Here is a 21,365-nt window from a genome sequence, read left to right on the forward strand (position 1 = left end):
TAAAATAATAAAAAAAATATTATAAAAGTCTTTTACAAGTTATGGGAAATCTGTTATCAGAAGCAAGGATCCTCTAAACTTCATCCTACAAACTTCAAAGCACAGGCAGGACTGTAACACTCCTGCATTTCCTGTTCTTACACGTGGGCTGTTTAGGTACCTGGGTGTCTGTGAAAAGGAAAACCATATTTTTGTCCTCTACACCAGCCATTTTGTACAACTTCCTCAGGTCCTCATGAAAAGTATCATAATTATATCCCCGGCTAAGTTCGATCTGCAAACATTTGTAGCCACATATATGAGCTGCAAGTCTTGTAAGCGACTGCTTTCCGGTGCCTCCCACTCCGACCAGCAGGGCGTTGCCTCGTTCCTGACGGATCATCCGGGCAATCCTGCAAGAAGCAAAGCAGAAGATTTAATTCCGGTTCACAGACTGGCCTTTTGCTCAGAAGGCCTGCCCTGTTAGGAAGGCTGGTAGACTGAGGAGCCGGGTGAACAGTGCTGCTAGGCCTTTCACCTTTTCCACCTCTTCCCTGTCTTCTCTAAACCTTTGGCTATCTATATGAGAAGCATAGAGTTATATTTCAAATGAAGTAAAATAAATTTAAAATAAAGTATAACTTCTGTGTCAAATGGGATTTTTTCAGGGACCTGCCTAACTAGGCCCCTATTTATATTAGTTATAATACTGGCCAGCCCAGGTCTCTATTTTTTGAGGATGAGGTTTGGGTCTGAGACATGCAGGTCAGAAGGAGGAGCCTCACAAACAGGATACATGGGAAGCAGAACAGGGTAAGTAGAGGATGAGCTCAGGAAATTCACCTGGAACACAGAGGAAAGCGAGTGATATCAAAATGAGGAGAGAGAAAATGCAAGGTGGACCACTGCAGAGGGATAAATGGGATCATAGAGGCCACATAATAGCAATTATAGAGGCAGAGAGAAGAAGGAATGGAACTGATGGGGCAGTGGCTGAAATAATAGCCACTGTCATCGTGAAAGGAAATCACACAGGAGAGATTTAATTTTAATTGAAACATTAAATTTTCTGGATTAGCTACTTTCCCATCACTGGGACACAATACGTGACACAATTTAGGGGAGAAGAGGTTTATTGGGGTCACAGTTTCAGTAGTGATGGGAGTGGCTGAAGCTGGAAATTGGTCTCATGTGTGAAGGGCAAGACAAGGCCAAATCGCCTAAAGCGGTCAAGCTACCTCAGTCCTGAGAAAAACATCTTGAAAGGACAATTCCACTCATCAGTCACTGGGCAACCCTGTGTGCATGATACTAACCTTGTAAAGAGGATAAATAAATGCCTCCACAGTGCTTGTATAGCTCCTCTTCTCTCATCAGGAGAGAGGACCTCCACTTGACTTCAGCTTTGTCTCTTTTCTATATTTTTCTTCATCTCCTCACCGTTATTCCCTGGGACCATCGAGAGCTATGCGTGTCACGGTAAGTGGGTTCAATTCATGGCTCGCAGCTCCAAGGCAGGAAGGGTGCAGTGAAAGGTCATGGCAGAGGACAGCTGCTCATGCCATGGCAGCCCGGAAGCAGAGAGCAAGGGAAGCCCCAGTGACCCATGTTCTTTGATCAGGCCCTACCTCTGAACACAAGATTTTTTGGGGGACATTTCAGAACTAAAACATACCAAACCCTTCCTAAAAGAATTCTTGAATATATACAGAAGTATGGATGAAATTTAAAAATCCAAGAAGGGGGAAGTAACTGCCAGTATAAAGTAAGCAGTGTGTACAAGAATCAAGTCTTTATAGTATATTGGCATTAAGTGATAAAATTATTTGATCAGTTTTGCTTGCCTGTATCTGGTAATCTGAGCAACCACTTTGAAGATAACAATATGCAATATAATAGCCAATGTTAATTTCCTATCATCTTATTTTGATATTCTGTATCATTTTTATTGTTTTTTTCTCTTTAAAATAAAAAAGAAAGATGGAAAATGTAAAGATAGTTTCTTTTTTAAAGATTGTCATTATCTAAAATCTGAGATTGGATCCGTAGAAACTACAAATCATGGAAGAAATGGAAAAGCAGGTTTCTTTTCTTTTTTGTGCAGCAAGGATCTTCCTACCTACCTAGTTAGCTACCTTGCTACTGACCTTGTTTTATTTATGATGCAGATAACTGGGGAGAGCTCAGCTCAAATATTTTAAAATTAAAGTAGCTTTTTATAAATTATGAAAGAATAATCTCATTATAGCTCATGAGAGGTAACCATTGCCAACCCTTGCCAATGTAAACCCTATAATGAGAGAATAGATGCTGGCTAGTTCTCTATGACAGGCAAGCAGAACACATGGTAGGTACTTTGTAGACTATACTCAAGCGACCAACCTGTAGGGACTTGAAAATCTGTAAAATAAAGAACAAAATGTCCTGTCATCTTTGGAGGCAGGGGCAGGTGCTATACGTAGTATGAGACTGGAACAGGTAGTCTACAAGAACTTATTTAAAAATGCTTTTCCAGGGCTGGGGATATAGCTCGGTGGCATAAGCACCTGCTTGGCAACTGCAAGGTCCTGAGTTTGATTCCTGGTACCAAAAAAAAAAAAAAAAAATGCTTTTCTAGGACAAATCCCAGACTCCTTGCATTTACTTAGGATCTTCTAAAACAATAACAAATTTTCAAATTTGTCTTTTCCATCTCTGTACCTCTCCTGTTCCTCAGGCACCTCTGTTCTTCCAATATACTGACTGTCTTGATAGCACTTCTTTGTCTAGGACAGGGGTCACCACATGATGACTTGTGGGTCAAATTCTGCTCCTCAACTGTGAATGCATGTGCCTGCGTGTGCTTTATGGCCTATGTGCTAAGGATGTTTTTAGTTTTTTTTTAAATGGTCAAAAAAATATCAAAAGACGAGTAACATTTCATGATTTGTCAAAACCATGTAAAATCCAAATATTAGCATCTAGAAAGTATTCCTGAAGCATAACCACTCTCATTGGTCATTGTGGCTTCTCATACATTGCGTGGCAGAGTTGAATAAGTGCCACAGGGAGTGCATGGCCTGCAGAGCCCAGAACGTTTTCTATCTGGCTCTTTACAAAAGAAGTTGTCAACTCCTTCCCAGAAACTTTGCCAACTTCTTTCCGAGAACAAGGGAGACCCACAGCCATGGTTTTCATTGCTGCGTCTCTGTCACGGTTCACATCTAATGGAGGATACAGCCATCTGCTCATTTCGCTTCAGTTACCTGTGTGAATAAAAACTGAAGGCCAGAAGTTTTATTTTTTCATAATACACAAGCGGATAAGATAACCAAATATAAAAATCTTTCACTACTTATGCCACACTTTCCTCATTTTGTGTGTCTCTTCACTCACTGTGGTTTTATTACTTTTATCTGGGGTTACTGAAAACAAATGCCTTGTCTATAATGGTATTTTTAAAAAAAAATATACATATAAGCCAATACAGAACTCCTCCCAGTAAGAATCCTTTAATGTAGTTGACAAATGTCATTCTATGTAATGTAGTAGGCAAGAGATTAGTGGCTTATGTTTTATTTATTTTTTATTTTAAAATTTTTTCTTGGTACTGGGAATCGAACTCAGGACCTTGCACTTGTCAGGCAGGCACTGCGTTGCTGAACTATATCACTGGCCCTAGTGGCTTATATTTTAATGAAGAGAACCATTCACCCATCCTTGGAGCACGGTGATAACTTTAGGGCACGCGATAGGTAGGAAATGCCTGGTGCATTTGCACTTTGAAAACACAGGTTGTGAAGTAAATTTGTCCCTCAAGTTGCGCAGACTAACCTACTCATCCTATGCTAAAAACAAAAAAACCAAACCAACACAAACAAACAGGCAAGCAAACAGACAAAAAAAAAAAAAAACCCAACTAAAATGTCACCAAGAAATGGACATGTTTCCCGTGCTGAATTACTGATCATAAGTCATGCTCATAATGAAACACTTGTCACGGTTAATCAGCAGTAGCTGTTTGAAAGCTCTTTGAAGCAGCAATATGTTTCTTCTGATTCCAAGCTACTGATCCTGTCTAGAAAAAATGACAATACATCTGCATTGTTTTTTTTTTGTTTTTTTTTTTTTGCCTGGTGGTCCTTTGGGTATCTGAAAACCAAATCTCCACCATTCTACAGTGAGCTTTTAATTTCCTCCTTTAATATTTTAAACAAGCCTAAGTTCCTAGTAATTCTCTTTCACCAGAGTAAGAATGATTATGAATACAATTAAGCTGGATTTGCCTGTCACCTGGTCTGTTGCCAGGAAGTCTCTCATACCAGAGGGCTGCCATTATTACTATTTTTCTTTATCACTTTCTCTCTCTCTTTTTAAATAGGCTTAAAGCTTCCAAGCTATGAAAATAAAAGTTGTTAGGGGATAACGTGTGAGTATGCTGGCAGGGGGACAGATGGAAACCAAATGACATCTTGACAACCTAATGACAAATGATATCTTATAACGCAAGCTGTGACAAACATAACATTGAATTAGAGTTAATTAAAGAGCAGAAATGTCAGATAGGCAGAAGAGTTTATTTGCTTATGGTTTGGTGAAAAAGTCCTGGAAATTTAATCATCGGTCTTAACAAGGACCTACATTAAAATGTAGTTGACATAGGGAAAAGAAAAGCCAATAAAATCTTGCTGCGGAAGAAGATCACGGGAAATCCCACTCTCACTCATATTTTACACTGCTTATTCCACAGATTATGGTAGCAAATCTGATTACCACCTTTTAAGTGGAACATTGAAAAGTTATGAAATATTAAGGATGCTGAAGGTTAGAAATACATTTTAGTGGGTTGCTTCAAGGATCTGGGGTGATTTTTGCCTGGAGAAATGAAGCTAAGAGAAGTATGGGAGTGATTTTGAATTATTTGCGTGTTGCTATGAAAATGATTAGGCCTGTTTGGGGGGGGGAGGCCTGAAGGGCAGTTAGAGGCAAAGCACTGGGCATGACTCCCCAGCCTGCCCCTCACTCACTAGAAGGCTTTGGAGAATTTCCCTCATCTCTCTGTGGCACACTGCATTCTCCAGAAATGGCTCCAATAGTGTTTTTGATCTCCCTTTCTCTTGGATGTCCTAAGAGACAGAGCCTCTGTTTTCTTCTTTGAATCCGGGGAGACATCTATGTCTGTTTTGACTAAAAGAGTATGGTGGACTTGATATGCGATTTCCAAGGCAAAGCCATAGAGGTCACTTGGCTTCTGCCTGCTTTTCTGTCTTAGAGCACATCCTTTGGAGCCCTGGGTCACTATGTGGGAAGCCCAGACACCCTGAAATTGCCATGGAGAAACACGTAGAAGGACAAGATGGAGGCGAAGATGGTCCAGGTGCTCCCACTGCTACTGAGTGCAACTGAAGAGAAACCCCGAGAAGGATCTTCCCAGAACAATGAGAGGTGATGATAAAGTGGAGCCAGATGTGCTGGAGTGGCTAAAAACCTGCTAGAACGTTCTCTGAGCCTTACTTGCAGGAAGACTATGACACTGAGTGAAGAGAGATGTGATAGTTAAAGGAAATGCTCTAAATCATGATTTTATATGTACACCGAATGCCATTGTTATTCCTGCTGCATGGGATGGAACTGATGTCAGAAATCACAGGAAGCAGATGGCTTGTGCTGGAAGAGTCATTTTAACACGTAGAACTGTCCAACAGAACATGAACCACTTCATAAAGTGATGTGTGCCCCAAGGACGGTGGCTATTCAGGCTGGATGCCCATGTATCAGGGACATTCCTCCAAGGGAACTTGCAGTGGGGAGGGGACAGATTCATAAGCACACAGACTTTATGATCAGGATTCAACTTGTTTGCTGTAATCTTGGACTTCTTTCTTCAGGCACATATGTCATTCACTTATTATAAGGCACACATATCTTTGTAAATCACCTCAGATCCCATTTGTAACAAGACAGGACATTATGAAAACAAAACAAGTCTTTTATATTTAGAAAAATAATAACTCTTGTGATTCCACAGAAAGTTCATACCATGTGTATTTAAAATGTCCTTTTAATTGTATTGAGAATAAATAAAACTTTAGTCCATCTAGAAATCTATTGGACACTTATAGAACTTTACCTTGAAACATGTTCTATGGCATCTTGGAAGAACACCAACTTTACTTCTTTGGGGTTTGTGAGGTTATAATCATCAAGATAGTCTTGTAGAACATTTGCGATTTTTTCCATATCAGGCATATCATCATAAATCCGTTCACTCTTCTCTATGCCAAACTATAAGATGATTTATGGGAGAAGAACCAAGCTGGATCAATTCCGATATGTAAATATACCCAACATGCACAGTCTAGGAAATCCATTTCATTTAACTTCTTTACACAGTACACGGTAATTTCAGCGATCTTTGCAATAACATTCCCGAAGGACCTTAAAAAAGGGTTTTCATTTTTCTCACAATCCCACACTATGGTTCCATCTTTTTGTTTGAGGCTGTGAATTTGAAGAGCTATCTGACTGAAAACTATTCCTGGGAGATTGTTGCTGGTATAAATAGTCATGTTTTACAGAAGTAGTTTTTACACAGCAGTCATCTAGGGTTAAACTGTTGAGAACAAGAATTGTGTAAACTAAAGAGAGTTACACCCTGTTTGGACCTAGGGAGGTATGTCTGTGCTCTAGCAACTGTCCTGATGACACTGGAACTTTGATTGAAATACATCTAGGCAATGCCAGAAGAGCTAAGCTCTTCTTTCTGCTTTGCTTTATTTTCCTGTTTAATAATATGATTACTAGAAACTGACAGAAAATACAATATTAAAAAAAAACTCTGAACTTTATTTTTAATGGTAAATTTAAATAGGTATGTTTCAACCATATAAATTATTTATCTTTTTATCTGGCAGGTGGCAGCACAAGCCTCTGTGCTTTCTTCCAAATCGAATTCTCTCGTGGCTGTCTGATTCATCCTATTACTAAAATGAGGGTAACCAGAACGGGCAAACTGTTTTTCTTCAGTAAACGGCAATATTTTTAGTTTTGCAGGTCCACCGTCATTACTGCTGCACTCTGCTGCTGCCCTGCAAAAAGCAGTCATACAAATGCTACGCATGAGGGCCGGGGATACAGCTCAGCGGCACAAACGCCTGCATGGCAAGCGCAAGGTCCTGAGTTCGATTCCCGGTACCAAAAAACAAAACAAAACAAATGCTACACAAGAATATGTGTAGCTGTGTGCTGATAAAACATTGTTTACAAGAACGGGCTGAAAGTGGATGTGACCCGTGGAGCCACAGTTCCCCCATCCCCAGTCTAGATATTTAATTTTTATGGATGTAAAGTTCTTACAGAATACCTGCATTGGAACAGAGTGAATGCTTGCTAGCGTTCACATGTAGTCAAATCAGCAACACATACTTGCCTTAATGAAGTCTCCAAATATGATTGGTTTATTTAAAAAATATTCCAGACCAATTGCAATTCCAAAATGTTTGTCTGTTAAAAAGCAAAAACAGTTTTGAATAGAATGAGAGGCTTGAATGCTGCATTTTAATAATAGGATATGCAAAATAGCGTTAGCAGTTACTGAGAAGCTCAATTTAGTATAAATGAAAGCTGAAAGTCTTGTTAGCACCATGCTCCTTTAGTTTGACTAATGATCGCCAAGGTTTAAGAATAAGAATACTTGACAAATATTTAAAACTTTTGTTGAATAATAAATAATAGATACTTATTTAATAAGTAAGAAGTACTATATAGTTATTGTGGCTTCTTAGACAAAATGCTCTTTCTCCTACTGTCCCTCCTCTACTTCAGATTTTTATATTGAATTAAAACTATTGATCCTTCCTGAATTTTAAACAATTATTTTCATAATATTTTGTAAATTTAAACTATCAAATAAATTTTTCTCATGAATGACCAAAGTTCATTACCCAGCTTCATTTTCCTTTATAGAAACTAAATTGCTACCCACTCCCCAAGATGATTAGAACTGAACGTACTGCAAATATGTACTAATAAAATAAAGAAAAGTTAAATTAAAAAAGAAAGGTACAAAAGAAAAAAAAAGGAGCCAAACTGCTTTTCTGTGAGGATAAAAAAGAATGGATAAATAAAGCTTCATATTTACTGGCCATTTCTGTCAAAATGACATGGAAGTATTGCTTATCTTCATTATTAATCAAACGATCATGGAAGACTCTTTGACATTCATGGCAAAAGAGTCTAAATATCTGAATTTCTTCTCTTATTGTTCCTGAATCGCACTGGAGAATACCTGTGTTTTAAGAAAAAAAGAAAAGAAAAAAAAAGAAATTCTACATTTGTGAAATCTCTAGTCATAATTAACTAGGAAACAAACACTGATGTCCAACTTTACCCCCCATTAGCAGAAATGAGGGCTTCCCCAGTGAGTACACACAATAATAATGGTGACCTCATGTTTTGAAAGCAAAACTGGGACATGCTATAGGACAAAAACTGTGTCTTGATACTTGCTTAACTGAACGTCCGTAGTCAATATGTTAAGCGAAGTGTTACATTTCTCTAAAAAGATGCATATTTATTTATCTCTCAACTTTTCATCTGGTGCTTATGCCTTTTTCAGAACACGCATTCCCTCTCTTTCTTACTCAGTGTACGATTCTCATCAGTGTTCCTGGACCTTCTGGGCTGCTATTCAAGTGATTCTGAGTACCTTTTTATTAATATAAATAGTTATTGCAGATATAATTCTAATAATGGCAACTAAATTGCAATGATGTGCACCAGTACTGGAGAAGTTCTTTCTCCATGGGGACCCCACACACAGGGCTCCTCAACTCCAGAGGGGACAGGGAGCGGATCTAGCATGACACAGGCGCATGTGACTAGGTGCTGCCTGTAATGCCCTGCCATACTAGGGTACTTCTATAGATAATAACACTATGTTTTATTATTTTGCACCTCACATGTACCTGTGTATTTAACATAAATATTTCTTGAAGTGCTTAAACTGTTACTGATTTTCAGTGTGTATTTGTAGGAATAGAGGAATTTCAGGACATTTTGATCAAATGTGGTGACAAAGAGCAAGATAGTAAAAATTGAAATTTTTGGGTACTATCTGATTGTCAGACCTAAAACAGATCATGATTTTTGAGGCTGAGAACTTATTTAAGAATGATCATTTCTAATGTTTTTTTAAAATTACTTTTCATTCTCTTTAACTGTTTGATCAATCTTGCATTCTCACATCTGGTAATCTAGGCAACTTCGTTGAAGATAACCATATGTAACATAATAAGCATTGTTATTTCCTATCATCTTGTTTTGAAATCCTGTATTGTTTTTGTATTGTTTTGTTTTTGTCTTTGTTGTTATTTTGTTATTGTTTTTTCTCTTTAAAATAAAAAAATTAAAAATTTAAAAAAAGAAATTATTTAAAAAATAGAAGTAGGAAGATGGTGGGGGAAGATCCAGATCTGATGCACTGATTTGATGCGATGGAAAGGTAAACTTGGGAAGAGCAGTTTAGTGCAGTGTCAGGTACAAAACTTTTATTATGACACACGTTAAAAGGAGACCCGGAAGGAGAATGGGAAAATGGAGAGAGATCATTCATAAGAAATCTTTCTAGAAACTGCAAAGAAATGGGCGGCAGGGATGGTTTGCATTCAGAGAGAAATGAAGCCTAAGGAGAATAAGATTGAAGTGTGATAACTACTTTTAAAATGCTGTTAGGAATGATCCAATAGAATAGGAAATCACAAGAGCAAAACTGGAATTACAAAAACAAAATCCTTAAAAGGGGGATGGAATCCAGGGCCAGAGGGAGTTTGGCCCATGTTAGGGATGGGGACAGCCCAGTTTAGGGAGGGAAGATGTGGATTGGGAGATTTGGAAGATGTGGAAGCTCTGAACTGGTTGTTTTTTCTCAGTAAAAGAAAGGCTGTCAGATGGGGGCAGGAAACGGAGGACCCTGGTGGCTAGAAGAAGCTGTGCAATGTTCAGATTGGGGTGTAGGTGAAGGTAACTTGAACAGGGACATGCCATGGGATTTCTAGGTGAGTCACAGACCCCTGGGTACACGATTCTACCTAGAAGTTTGGAAGCCAACGGAAATGGAAGGAGGAGGAAATCAGAGAATGAGGCTTCAGTACACTACCTTGCACACACTTTGATAAATCCCTCAAGTTAAAGACGTAGTGGGACTTGGCCGGTGTAGGCAAGAGATCAACACTCATTCTGTTATAAATCTCAACGGAAGCTTCTACAATGTTTGGTGCAGTTTGCTTTACAGCTGGTGTGAAGTCACTCAGGAAGCCATTTAAGATGGCCTAGAAGCAGAAATACAACAGGAGAGAGTTAGATTTTTTAAACCAAGTATGTATCGTCCAAATACTTTCACTCAGATTCTTTTTTTCTAATAACAACTAGAAAGCTAAATTTCAGCAGAAAGACATCACATCAGAACTCTTCTGTTCAGAATATGTTTTCACAAATGGGCTCATTCCTGATCTCTGTGTTGGGATGTCTGACTGGCATTCATGTCTGACCTATGAATATGCCAGGAACCTCTCAGAAGTAATTCAGACCTTTGTTCAGAAGGTCCAGAAGGTCTTCATGCAGAGCACAAATGCATCTAGAAATGAACTGTTCTTGCACAGGTGAATGACCAACAATCCCATAGACCTCACCTTCATGGATATTTAAAAGTGTGACTTACGTATAAGTATGAACTCTCCCACTCCTCATCCATAGCACAGTAAATGGCCCAGCATGCTCTGCTCAGACCAGGAAACTGGAAGTCTCTTCTGGCCCCTCCCACCTGTCCCCCACAGTCAATCTTGCATACATTATTTGAATCTACCTGCTCCTTCCATTTCCCCTGACATCACTCCATTCTGCCTCCCATTTTTTTTTCTGTTTGGACTTCTTCATTCCTTCCTTCCTTCATCGGCCTCTCCCACTTCTACTCTCCCCTTCCTTTTTACCAGGAAAATCCCATCACAGCTCCCCTTGGCATCCACCTTCCGCCATCTTGCTCACCTCCCTGCTGCTCACTGTTCACCGTTAGTCACACTGGCCTCACCACCTCACGCTCCTTCCTCCCTCAGTCTCCACACTTGCTGTTCTTTTTCTCCAATATCCATGTGGCTGGCAGCTTGGCAGGGGCCTTTCTCATCCTTCTTGGTTAGATGACACATCATTTCTCCAGAGAGGAGTTCCTTGGCCATCCAATCTAAATATGTCCTCCCATCAGTCTCTCTGGTCTCTTTCAGGACTTATAACAATTTTAAAGTATGTATTTATGAACTAGCTCCCAGTGGCCAGGGAATATATAAATCTTCTTCACTATTAACCTTGTAGTTACTCATGGGAGGAGCCACCAAATCAGTGGAAGAGAAGCCATATGAATGCTTCTGAGGTATTTCTTATGACTTTAGAGTTTGATCTCATATATGAACTATTTTGAAATGACCAGAGTATTTGTTTTCAGTGGATCCTCTGCTGAACATTAGTTTCAACAGCTCGTCTGTATTTTGAGGTACACTCCTGGGTCCCTGGCATGAATTTAGCATTCTCCACCTGGGAAGTAGTTTGAGTAGGAGCCAGCCATCTCAAAGCCAGTGGTCAAATATGATGAAAATATGGTCATCTTTGTGTAACAGAAAATAGACAAGTTGAAATGAATACATATATGGAGAAAGAAGAATATATATTTATATATATGTATGAACACATATTATAAATATGAAAGAAATTCCAGCCTGTTTATTCTTCATCATGCAAATAAAATACAATTTATAATATGGGTCTTATAACTGTGTGTATGTGTCTATAGCTCATCTGTTGTTTATCTGTATTATAGAAGTTCTATTATGGACAGATGGCATCTGTTTTATTAAAAATGGAACACTAACATCTGGCATATGGTAGGTGCTCAGTAAATATTTGTTTAATGAATGAATTAATGGTTAGTAAATTGGTATTCATAAATGAAGATTAGCATTTCATTATAGAAGATCAGCATTTGTGAAGGTCACAGCTTACAGGTCTGGTTATATCATGTTTCACAACTTTGCAAAGCTCCCACAAAGAATGTATACATAAAATATAGCCAGAATGCTCCCAGTTGGAGAAGGATGCTTTGGCATGGGGATATTATTATATTATTATTAGTAGTATTTTATAGAACTGATCATAGGTTTCAATTACTGCTGTTATATCTTTTTAATTAGAAATTACATTTAGGGACACCATCATCAATTTTACTTCTTGTATTTCTTTAGGATATATAATGATGTGTATTTTGGCAAATAAATTTCCAATAAGTAAACAGTCAGGTGTGTACAAACTGTGGTTCAAGGAAAAATCACTGGTAGCATACAACTTTCAAATCTGTGCAAAACATGACTGGTCATTAGTGATAAGTTCTCTGCATGTACGTATGGTTGGACTAACTTGCAACAGATAACTAGCAAGACTACACTTACACCACAGACTGCCTTAAAAGTAGTGATTAAAAATATGATGCATATTACATCATACATATAATAATGGTATATATTACAGATTTCCTTTATACAATATAAATAAATCATTTATTACATATGATGCTAACAAATTAGCTCACTCTCTTCCTTGTCAGTTCTTCCTCACCCATACAAGGACAGAGAGCAGGGCAAATGAGCTGTGAACTCTTGGATCTTGCTTAGGTGAATGTGTTTAAACATGGGGCCCCTGGACCTAGAGCAAGTCCTTTTTTCCCTAGAAGGAAGCATCCTGTTTGTTCTGGCAATAGGGGAAACACTACTAATCACCATCTGAATCCAGACCCCTCTAATGGGCCCTAGATTTGTTTTGGTGCCTCTCCTTCCAGTCCCACTTGCAGCTTGCATACATTTAATTACATCTGTAAGTTCCAGGGGAAGAGGTAGCTCCATCCCAGCCTGTGCTTGCGGGATGATGTTCCCTTGGGTGACACATTCCCATAGTTGTAACAATCCCACAAGAGGCTGATAGGTAGGGACAATTTCTTTCCCAGGAACCAAGCTCTGCCGTTTCCTTTTCATTCAAGAAAGTATTTTGGAATGAGTGAGTATGACACTTTTGTAGGTATAACCTTGAATTTGCCTTAACTTTTAAAGAAATGAAGTCATGTGCTGATTCTGCACTTTAAAAAATGATGCCTAAATTGCTTGGGACACTGCTCGGCACTCACCACAGCTCACAGGTGTGCCTGCATCGCATGGGTGGGAATCACTCACTTCGAACCCCAAATATAAATGCAATGTGAATATTCTAAAGACAGTTGGTGGCAGGACTTTAACAACCTTCTAATGGCTGAGGTCACACCCATCGCTGCTTCATCTCTTGTCCTATACTTTGGTCCTTAACTGCAGGTGATACAAGTGATAGGCTCTGCTGTCTTTTCATATTTTTTTTTTTTTTTTTTGAGACAAGTTCTCACTGTGTAGTTCAGGCTGGCCTTCAACTCACTATGTAGTCTCAAACTCAAGGCAATCCTCCTGCCTCAGCCTCCCAAGTGCTAAGATTACAAGGACACCATGCCGGTGGTCTTTTCATATTCTAAAGCACTCTCCTGAAGTTTTTTATATATCATTTAGGCATTAGCTCCTAACCAACTTACTGAAACTATTTAAAGTTTATTGGAAACCATTTTCCAGGGAGGTAATCTATGCCAGCGTGAACAGAAAAGCCCTTTCCTTGTACTAAAGGTTGTGCACTTGATGGCTCTGCTGGTCTCTCTTCTCTAAGAGGTCCTCCGTTGGAAGAGAAGGCTGATGCTGGCAAACATGGAGGCTCATGTAATTCCCACGTTACTGGGCACTTGCTGATGAGGTCAGCTTCTCCAGACCAATCACCTGAGCTGTCTTGTTCTCCCCGCATGCCTATCTCCCGTGTCCCGCCTCTGAGACTGCATTCACCTGAGCAGCTTTTGTTCCTGGGGTCTCTTCCTCTTTGTCAATTCCCATCCTCCACCGACACCCACTTGGAACCTCTCCTTTCTTGGCCCTGCTGAGAGCATTGTGGCATGCTCTAGTTACGCTACTTCAAGTTCCCTCATCATTCTGCTCAAAATAAGGTTTTACACTTACAAACTCTTCTGTGGAGCACTTACAGGGCAGTGCCATTATATTCTCCACTTAAAAGGACAGGGAAGTGGCCTCTCAGGGAAATTAGTACTGGTGGAAGAAAAATGGCTTCTGTTCACAATGGCAGCAGGAGAGACGATGTTGAGCTTGAGGTCCTGGGAGTGTCAGGCACTGTGTCTGGTGCAAGGGGACACACAGGCTTGGAGGTCAGGTCTGAGACCACAGACGCGGAAGGTGGCGATGGAAACAGCAGCTGGCCGCTCTCCAGTCACCCTGGTTACCTGCTCTTTGCTTAGGAAAGGATGAGTGGGCTGTGCAGAAAGTCACTGAGCCACCCGGTGGGTGCCTTGAAACACGTTTTCTGTTTTCCCTCATCTGCATTTAATGCACACTCACCTGAAAAATTTGTTTCAGGCTGTGCTCCGAGGGCATCGGGAGGCAGAACATGCTGAAGTGGCGGATGAAACGCGGGGTCACAGGGTTGCGGCCTCCTCCTGGAGGGGCGCATGCAGACACGATTGTTACATCCTGTGTGGAGAGAAATCCACTCGGGTCACCCAGCAGAGACAGAGATGAGATCTGTCTTTCTCAACGGCAGGACTCACAACCAGTATTTTTTGAGGACCTGTCATGGTGAGCCAACGTTGCATCACATTTTCTTTTTTTTTTTTTTTTTTTTGGTTTTCCTCCGGTATCGGGAACTGAACTCATGACCTTGCGCTTGCCAGGCAGGCGCTTTTGCCGCTGAGCTAAATCCCCAGCCCCTGCATCACATTTTTGTACACATGAAGTGACATATCCTCATGGTTACCCCGGAGGTCACTAATGTTACACTCATTCCATAGCCTGAAAAAAACCAACCAAGGCCCTGGATGGTTAAGTAAGTTGCTCAAGGTCAAATGAAAGGTTGTCAACATCAGACCTGCATTTTCACAAGGCCACTCGAGCTATGTGCAGAGCGGGAACAGACTGCAGGTGTGTGAGGACCGGTCAACCCTAGTGGTGGCAAACCCACGGCGCGTGTGCTGAAGGGGACACTCAGAGCCCTTTCTGTCGGCTTTCGAGCAAAGTCACCTCAGACCTTGCAAGTGGGTAGCTAAAATATTTCAAATCTAAAAGTGCATTTAGAAAGTTCTACAACACTTGCAGAGCATCCTACTGGCCATCAGGAAATCTACAAAGAATTTTCTCCCACTGTAGCAGCTGCAAAGTAGAATTTTAGTAACAGATTTTTACACTTACATAAGATGGAGACTACCCTATATATATTTTTTTTTTGTACCCTGAATAGAACTCAGGACCTTGAACTTGACAGGAAGCAGGCGCTGTGCCACTGAGCTATCTCCCCTGCAACTCTGTATTTTCTTTCTTCTCTAGATGAAGCCCAATTTGAAGAACTTGATCTTTCCTGCTTATACGGTTAGATTTTAGAAATCCAGAATGGACCTATTAGCATTTCAGAATGCTCTATCTTGAAAAATAAATTCTGTGACCTGCATGCGACACTTGAGAAGGCAGAGCATGAAGGGTGTGCATGACTGGTAGTTCTGAAAATGAAATCCTTAACGTGAGCAGTTCTCTGCCAAATAACGTTGAGTCAATGAAAGCACTTGGGGTTGCTTTTCTTATTTTGTTTGGATCACATTAAGCTTGTGAGCAGCTGTTTTCAGCTTTGAAATCTATCAAATCTGGCACAAGGGAGAGACTAACTGGTGACCTGAGTGCTGCACGGGCTCCTCCCAAACTAACAAAGTGTGAGCCAAGGTTTGACAAATTACCAGCGTGCATACGACAGCAAAGATCACGTTCACTGTGCAAAAGCACTCCAAATGCAAACTTTTACTTCTCAATAAAAAACTCTTTGCATCACTGCCAACTCTGTTTTTGTGTTTTTCTTTTAAGACAAAAGATGTTGTGTATGAGTTGTTTTTTCTAGACTAAAACTTTAGTATTCAGGTTTAATTGCAGTGTTGGCACTCTGCGACAAGCAAGTGGGTTCTGGGTCACAGTTTGGACACTTGGTCTCTAAAAGGTTTGCCACCGGTGCTGACCCTGTCGGTGTAACCCACCCAGCATCTCTGCCAGAGGCATGTGTTAGCTTCAGCTTCCAGGATGAAGAGGACTTGGCTTCATATCGTGGTTGTGGAAATGAAAATAAATAAGTGACTGAAGAAATATTCGTGATGGATGGTCTGTGTGTTAGAGAGGAATCCTACAAGTTGGGCTGTGTCTCCCTCTCCTGGGCTAACTGCACTATTCATTTTACAGGGATGCTAGGAGGTTAAATAAGTTAGTAAGCGGGAGGCACTTAGAACAGTGCTTGGTCTAATTTGTTTTTCTTGTGAGCAAAACTACCCACCCAATTTGTCCTCTCTCCAGAACAGAAACAGGGTGGTCAACCTGGGTTCTCTTTTCTCTCTGACTCCACACCTAGCAGCACTTTTGATCTGCCTCCTAAAGCCTGCTGGCTGCACATTTCATCACACTGAGCTCCAACCCTCCTCCCTTGTCCTCTGAGATCCTGCATCTTCTCTGGTCTGGCCTCCTCTCTGGCCCACCCATCCCCTGTAGCCAAGGGCGTCATCCTAGAACATTTCTTTCACAGGTTCCCACCACTTGTGGGACACATTCACTATCCTCCTCGCAGCTCTCTGGGACGTGCCCTCGGCATCTCCTGCTGCTCTGTGGCTCACACTTCACAGCGCTCTAGCATCTCACATTCCTGCTTCTGTGGTGCACAGTGCTCCCTTTCTTTGCTCTGACTTCATCCGCCTTCATAACCCTGCTCCCAGATGGCCTCCTCTGGGCAGGCTTCCCTCATCCGTCACCCTGCCCTCGCTCCTACCTCTTCCTTGTTTTTTCTACTCATTAACTGCCGCTAGGCATGTTTGTCTGCTCTCCAAAGCTGAGCTGTCTGGGAGACAAGGCCTGTTTCACGTGAACCTAAGTAATTTTTCTTTGTAACTAACTCAGTCAGTGGTACTGGGCTCTTAGCAGCAGAAAATGGTCAAAGACAGAAAACTGCTACTGAGAAGTGAAGCTGCTGTTCATGAATGCGCATCTGAAGATGTGCAAGCAGCTTCAGAACTGGACAATGAGCAGAGGTCAGAGGAGTTTGGAGGACATGAGGGATGTGAACAGAGAAGCACAGGTGAAGTACGTCCTTGTTACACCATTGCAAAGAATTTGGATAAACCACGTCCCCGTCTTCCTGCTTCACGGAAGTTAAAAAATGTTGAAAAACTGGTGAAGGAAATTTGTAAAAAAAATGCATAAGAGGATGTTTTTGACCATTGTGTTAGTTACTTTTCTCATTGCTGAGACAAAATACCTGACACCCAAAGTTAAAGGAGGAGAGGTTCATTTTGGCTCACAGCCTTTAGAGGTTTCAGTTCATAGCTGGCTGGTTGGAAGGCAGTATGGCATGGCAGACAGGCCGCACAGAGGAGAAAAAATAGTTCATGGTGTGGAAGGTGGAAGGCAGGAGGCAGTAAAAGCAGCAAGCAGCAAGGGAGGGCAGCAACCCTCTTTCTGTCCCTTGTATTCTTTCCAGACTACCCACCCTTAGGGTAAGTAGTGCTCACACCCAGGGTGGGCCTTCCCATTTCCCACACCCAGAACTATGCCAAACCAATCAGTGGACTAATTTAGTAATCACACGCCCTGATCTCAGCATCACACACTTAATCCCAGTATCACACACTCTAGATCCAGTCACCTCTGAAAAGCCTCTTCCTATGACCGCATGAGTCTTTGGGGGATCATCTAGACACAAGCCATAATAGGCATGTCTAGTGTGATTTAAGGGCAAAGGGAAACACAGTTTCCCTCTGAAAAATTTGCAGGGTGGGAGCAAAGGAAACTTTGTTAGCAGCTATTTGCTAAATATATTAGCAGGGATGCTACCTGCTAAGAAATGAGACAGAGGCCCAGAGGACATCTCAGAAGCTTGTGAGGGTGCCTTTCCCATCACAGGCTCAGAAGCTCCCAGGGCAAGACTGTTTCAGGGAAGGGTAAGGGTACTGTCTAGCAGCTCACTGCCTGGTGCCACTTTAGCATTCTGCTCTTTGTTTCTGAAGGAACAGTCCACAGAGGCCTCAACTGTGGTTCAAGTGGGCCGAGGCACCACTTGAGCTGTGACAGACTTGGCTTCCACAGGCTGCTGGTTCTGTAAGTGTACAGGATGCAAGAGTTACAGGGTCAGGGAGGGTTCCATCAAGATTTCAAAGAAATCCTGGGATGCCAGGCAGAAGTTTGCTATAGGATGAAGTCACCATAGAGACACCCCTTGGGGCAATGTCTAAGACAGCTGTGGGAGAGGAGCTACCACTGGGACCTCAGGAAGGGACAGCCACCAGCACTGGGTCACACCTGCCTAGCCAGGCTGCGGCCATCAGTCCGCAGCCCAAGAGAGCTACTATGCGGCTGTGATGAGCAAAGCTGTGTGGGCAGGACTGCCTGAGGCCTTGAGGGGCCCACACCTCCCCACATGTGCACAGGTTGCCAGCCTTGCAGCTGTAAGGTTTAGTCATCTTTGATAGGTTTCAGACTTGCATTGGGTGGATATCTTCCTACTTGGCATGGGAAGATATGTCTTTCCTTTTGGAATTCTTTCCTTTTGGAATGGGAACATATGCCCTGTGCTTGTTCCATCACTGTATATTGGAAGTATAGAATCTGTTCTGAGTTTGTAAGCTGAGTTGTAGCTGGAAGGACTTTGCCCTGAGTCCTTGATGAAACTCTGGACTTTTTGGTTGATACTGGCATGAGTTAAGACTTGGGACTCTGTGGATGGAATGATGGGTAGCATCCCGTATGTGAAAGGAACATGGGTTTTGGGGGCTGGGATGAAATGGTTTGAATTCAGTTTTTCCTCCAAAAATCATGTTGTAATGAATTCCCATTGTAACATATTGACAAAGTGGACACTTTATCTGACTGTGATGTTAAGACAGGGAGCTTTTGGATTAAATAAAGCCATCAGGGTGGAATCCTGGTGGGTTTGTAAGAAAAAGGGGAGACCAGAAGATATATGCACAAGTACTCCCTGCCTCTTGCCATGTATGCCATGCATGACTCAGATTCTGCCCCCTTGCTCTTGGATCAGAACAATGAACCAAAATAAACCCTTTTTCTTTATAACTTACCTAGTCTGTGGTATTATGTTACTAGTAACAGAAAACAGTCTAATGCAGCCATGGGAACATATAGGGAGAAAATAACCATCAACAAACCAAGGAAAAAGGCCTCCCAAGAAACTAATTCTACTGACCTTTTTGACTTTGGTTGTCATGTAGCCTTCAGAATTTTGAGACAATAGCTTGTTTAAGCCACCCCATCTGTGGTATTTTTTAATGGCAGTCCTAGCAAACTAATAACCACATTTATTTGTCATTTAAATTTGAACACACCAAGCAAATTAAAACTTAAAGTAACCTGGATGTCTTTCCAAAAGAGTTTGTTTCTGTCATAGAATCCACCAAAATCCTGATACTGCCGAAGTAATTCAATTGGAGGCTGAGAGCCATAGCGGTCCAGCCTGGGCATGTTCAAGTCATCAACAAAAATCACAACTTGTTTGTTTCCTGGGGCTCCTGGGGAAATAAAAGGAATTTAGTTTAAGAATTATGAGGTACACTTAGGAAATGTGAAGACAAAGTGGCTATAGTTTCAATAGTGTTCAAATGTGGTTTGTCCCCACCAAAACTCACACTGAAGCTTTCTCCCCAAGGTAATGCTTGAGAGTCAGTGGATCCTTTAAGAGCCATTTGGGGCCATGAGGGCTCTGACTTGAAGACTGGATTAATGTTTGTCATCACGGGAATGGGTTAGCTATTGCAGGATTTTGATCTTTCCTTTCTGTCTTATGTATATGTCTGTTTGCTCTTCTACTTTTTGTCATGAATTGAAGCTGTATGAGATCCACACCAGAAGCTCCTGGACTTCCAGGACTTTTGAGTTACGGAAACTTTCTTTTCTTTATAAATTGCCCAGTCTCAGGTTTTCTGTTATAGCAATATAAAAAGACTAAAAAAAGGTCAGGTAATGGTTAGGATTTGGTGACACTCAGAGAGTCAATAATGAGCATAGTTCTGTTCTCTTGAGTGAGGAGGACCTCAAAAAGGTTCCTATGGTCCCATCTCCTCCAGGGAGATGTAGATCTGGCCAAGATGGCCATATTGTCATGTCAACTGGTCCATCATGCTCACCCTCAGAACACATGATGGTGTCAGCTCTCCAGTGAGGTCTGGACCTCTCTCAGCCCCAGCACTGCTCATCATCCTCACTAACCTCGAGGCCTGGGAATGGGTGAGGAAGGCCATTTTCTTTCCACAGTAGGGATCAGAAAAATGCTGAAAGTTTTTTTTCGTCTACCACTCTCACAGGGAAATTAGGTTCTAGTATTCTAAGGTGTCCCAGTCATGTCAAAGGGGAATCCATTACAGTTACATTTAAAGAAAACCAACATATACACTCATCAGAAGTACATACACACACAGGAAAGGAAGCAACTTACTCTGGCATCCAGCACTAGAGACTGATGGACATACAGTCAAATCCCTGAGGTTGGGATTAATCTTGGGAGGGTGACTCTAAGAACAGTAACTAACACACATTCCAGTGAGAGGGTAGAGGATGTAGTGCTGTGGGATGGACCGAATGGCAGTTGAGCTCTTGATTCCTAGCCTCAGGGAGCCTTCCCATGGGGAGGCTGCTGCCTGCCCTGCACACAGCTCTTTTAGGAGTCCTTCATGATAACTTGCTCTGAAAGCCTGCTTCCAGAGAGCACAGGCAGACATTCAGTGCTGACCAGAGAAGTAGGGATCATCTACTAAGAGGTCCACGTAAGTGCCACTAGGGTGAAGCCACCTCTCCTTTCCTCCTTCTATCCCTACACATCAGGGAGAGTAAGGGAGAGTAAATAACATCCCATGTCCCCCTCTGCTTCCAGTAGCTGGAGCCACAAACCAGGCTATGATGGAGAAGAGGACAAGCTTTAAATTAGGTTTTCAGATGAAGCTTTACATTGGCCAAATCCAAACTAAACATGTACTAAAAATCTCCCAAATACCTGAAAGTGACCTGAAAGCTATTCTATTTATGTAATTAATAAAAGAAGGTGAGGGAGATACTAAAGCCTGGCTGAAAGTGCTGACTGAAGAGAAAACCTAACGAACTCCATGTCTGTTTGCCGGTGAGTTCAGAAACTCAATACATCAGATATAAAGAAATTTGCTGGTTTTGAATCAAGGGAAATCAGTTCAAGTTTGAGGAGCCGTGGAGAGAGGAAAACCA

The 21,365-nt window shown here is 41.5% G+C and overlaps 1 protein-coding gene across 1 annotated transcript in view; it reads right to left on the reverse strand.

The window, feature by feature from the left end:
* Positions 1–21,365, reverse strand: part of Dnah6 (dynein, axonemal, heavy chain 6) — a 213,410-nt gene that overhangs the window by 71,151 nt on the left and 120,894 nt on the right. Inside the window, exons 40-46 of the mRNA XM_005385447.2 lie at positions 19,506–19,663; positions 14,466–14,597; positions 10,115–10,286; positions 8,099–8,245; positions 7,388–7,461; positions 6,089–6,243; positions 161–392 (exon numbers count right to left, since the gene is read on the reverse strand). Of these exons, the coding sequence (XP_005385504.1) occupies positions 161–392; positions 6,089–6,243; positions 7,388–7,461; positions 8,099–8,245; positions 10,115–10,286; positions 14,466–14,597; positions 19,506–19,663 (1,070 nt within the window). The remainder of the gene's footprint in view (positions 1–160; positions 393–6,088; positions 6,244–7,387; positions 7,462–8,098; positions 8,246–10,114; positions 10,287–14,465; positions 14,598–19,505; positions 19,664–21,365) is intronic.

Source organism: Chinchilla lanigera, unplaced genomic scaffold (genome assembly GCF_000276665.1).
Source record: "Chinchilla lanigera isolate Chin_1 unplaced genomic scaffold, ChiLan1.0 scaffold00023, whole genome shotgun sequence".
Lineage (NCBI taxonomy): Eukaryota > Metazoa > Chordata > Mammalia > Rodentia > Chinchillidae > Chinchilla > Chinchilla lanigera.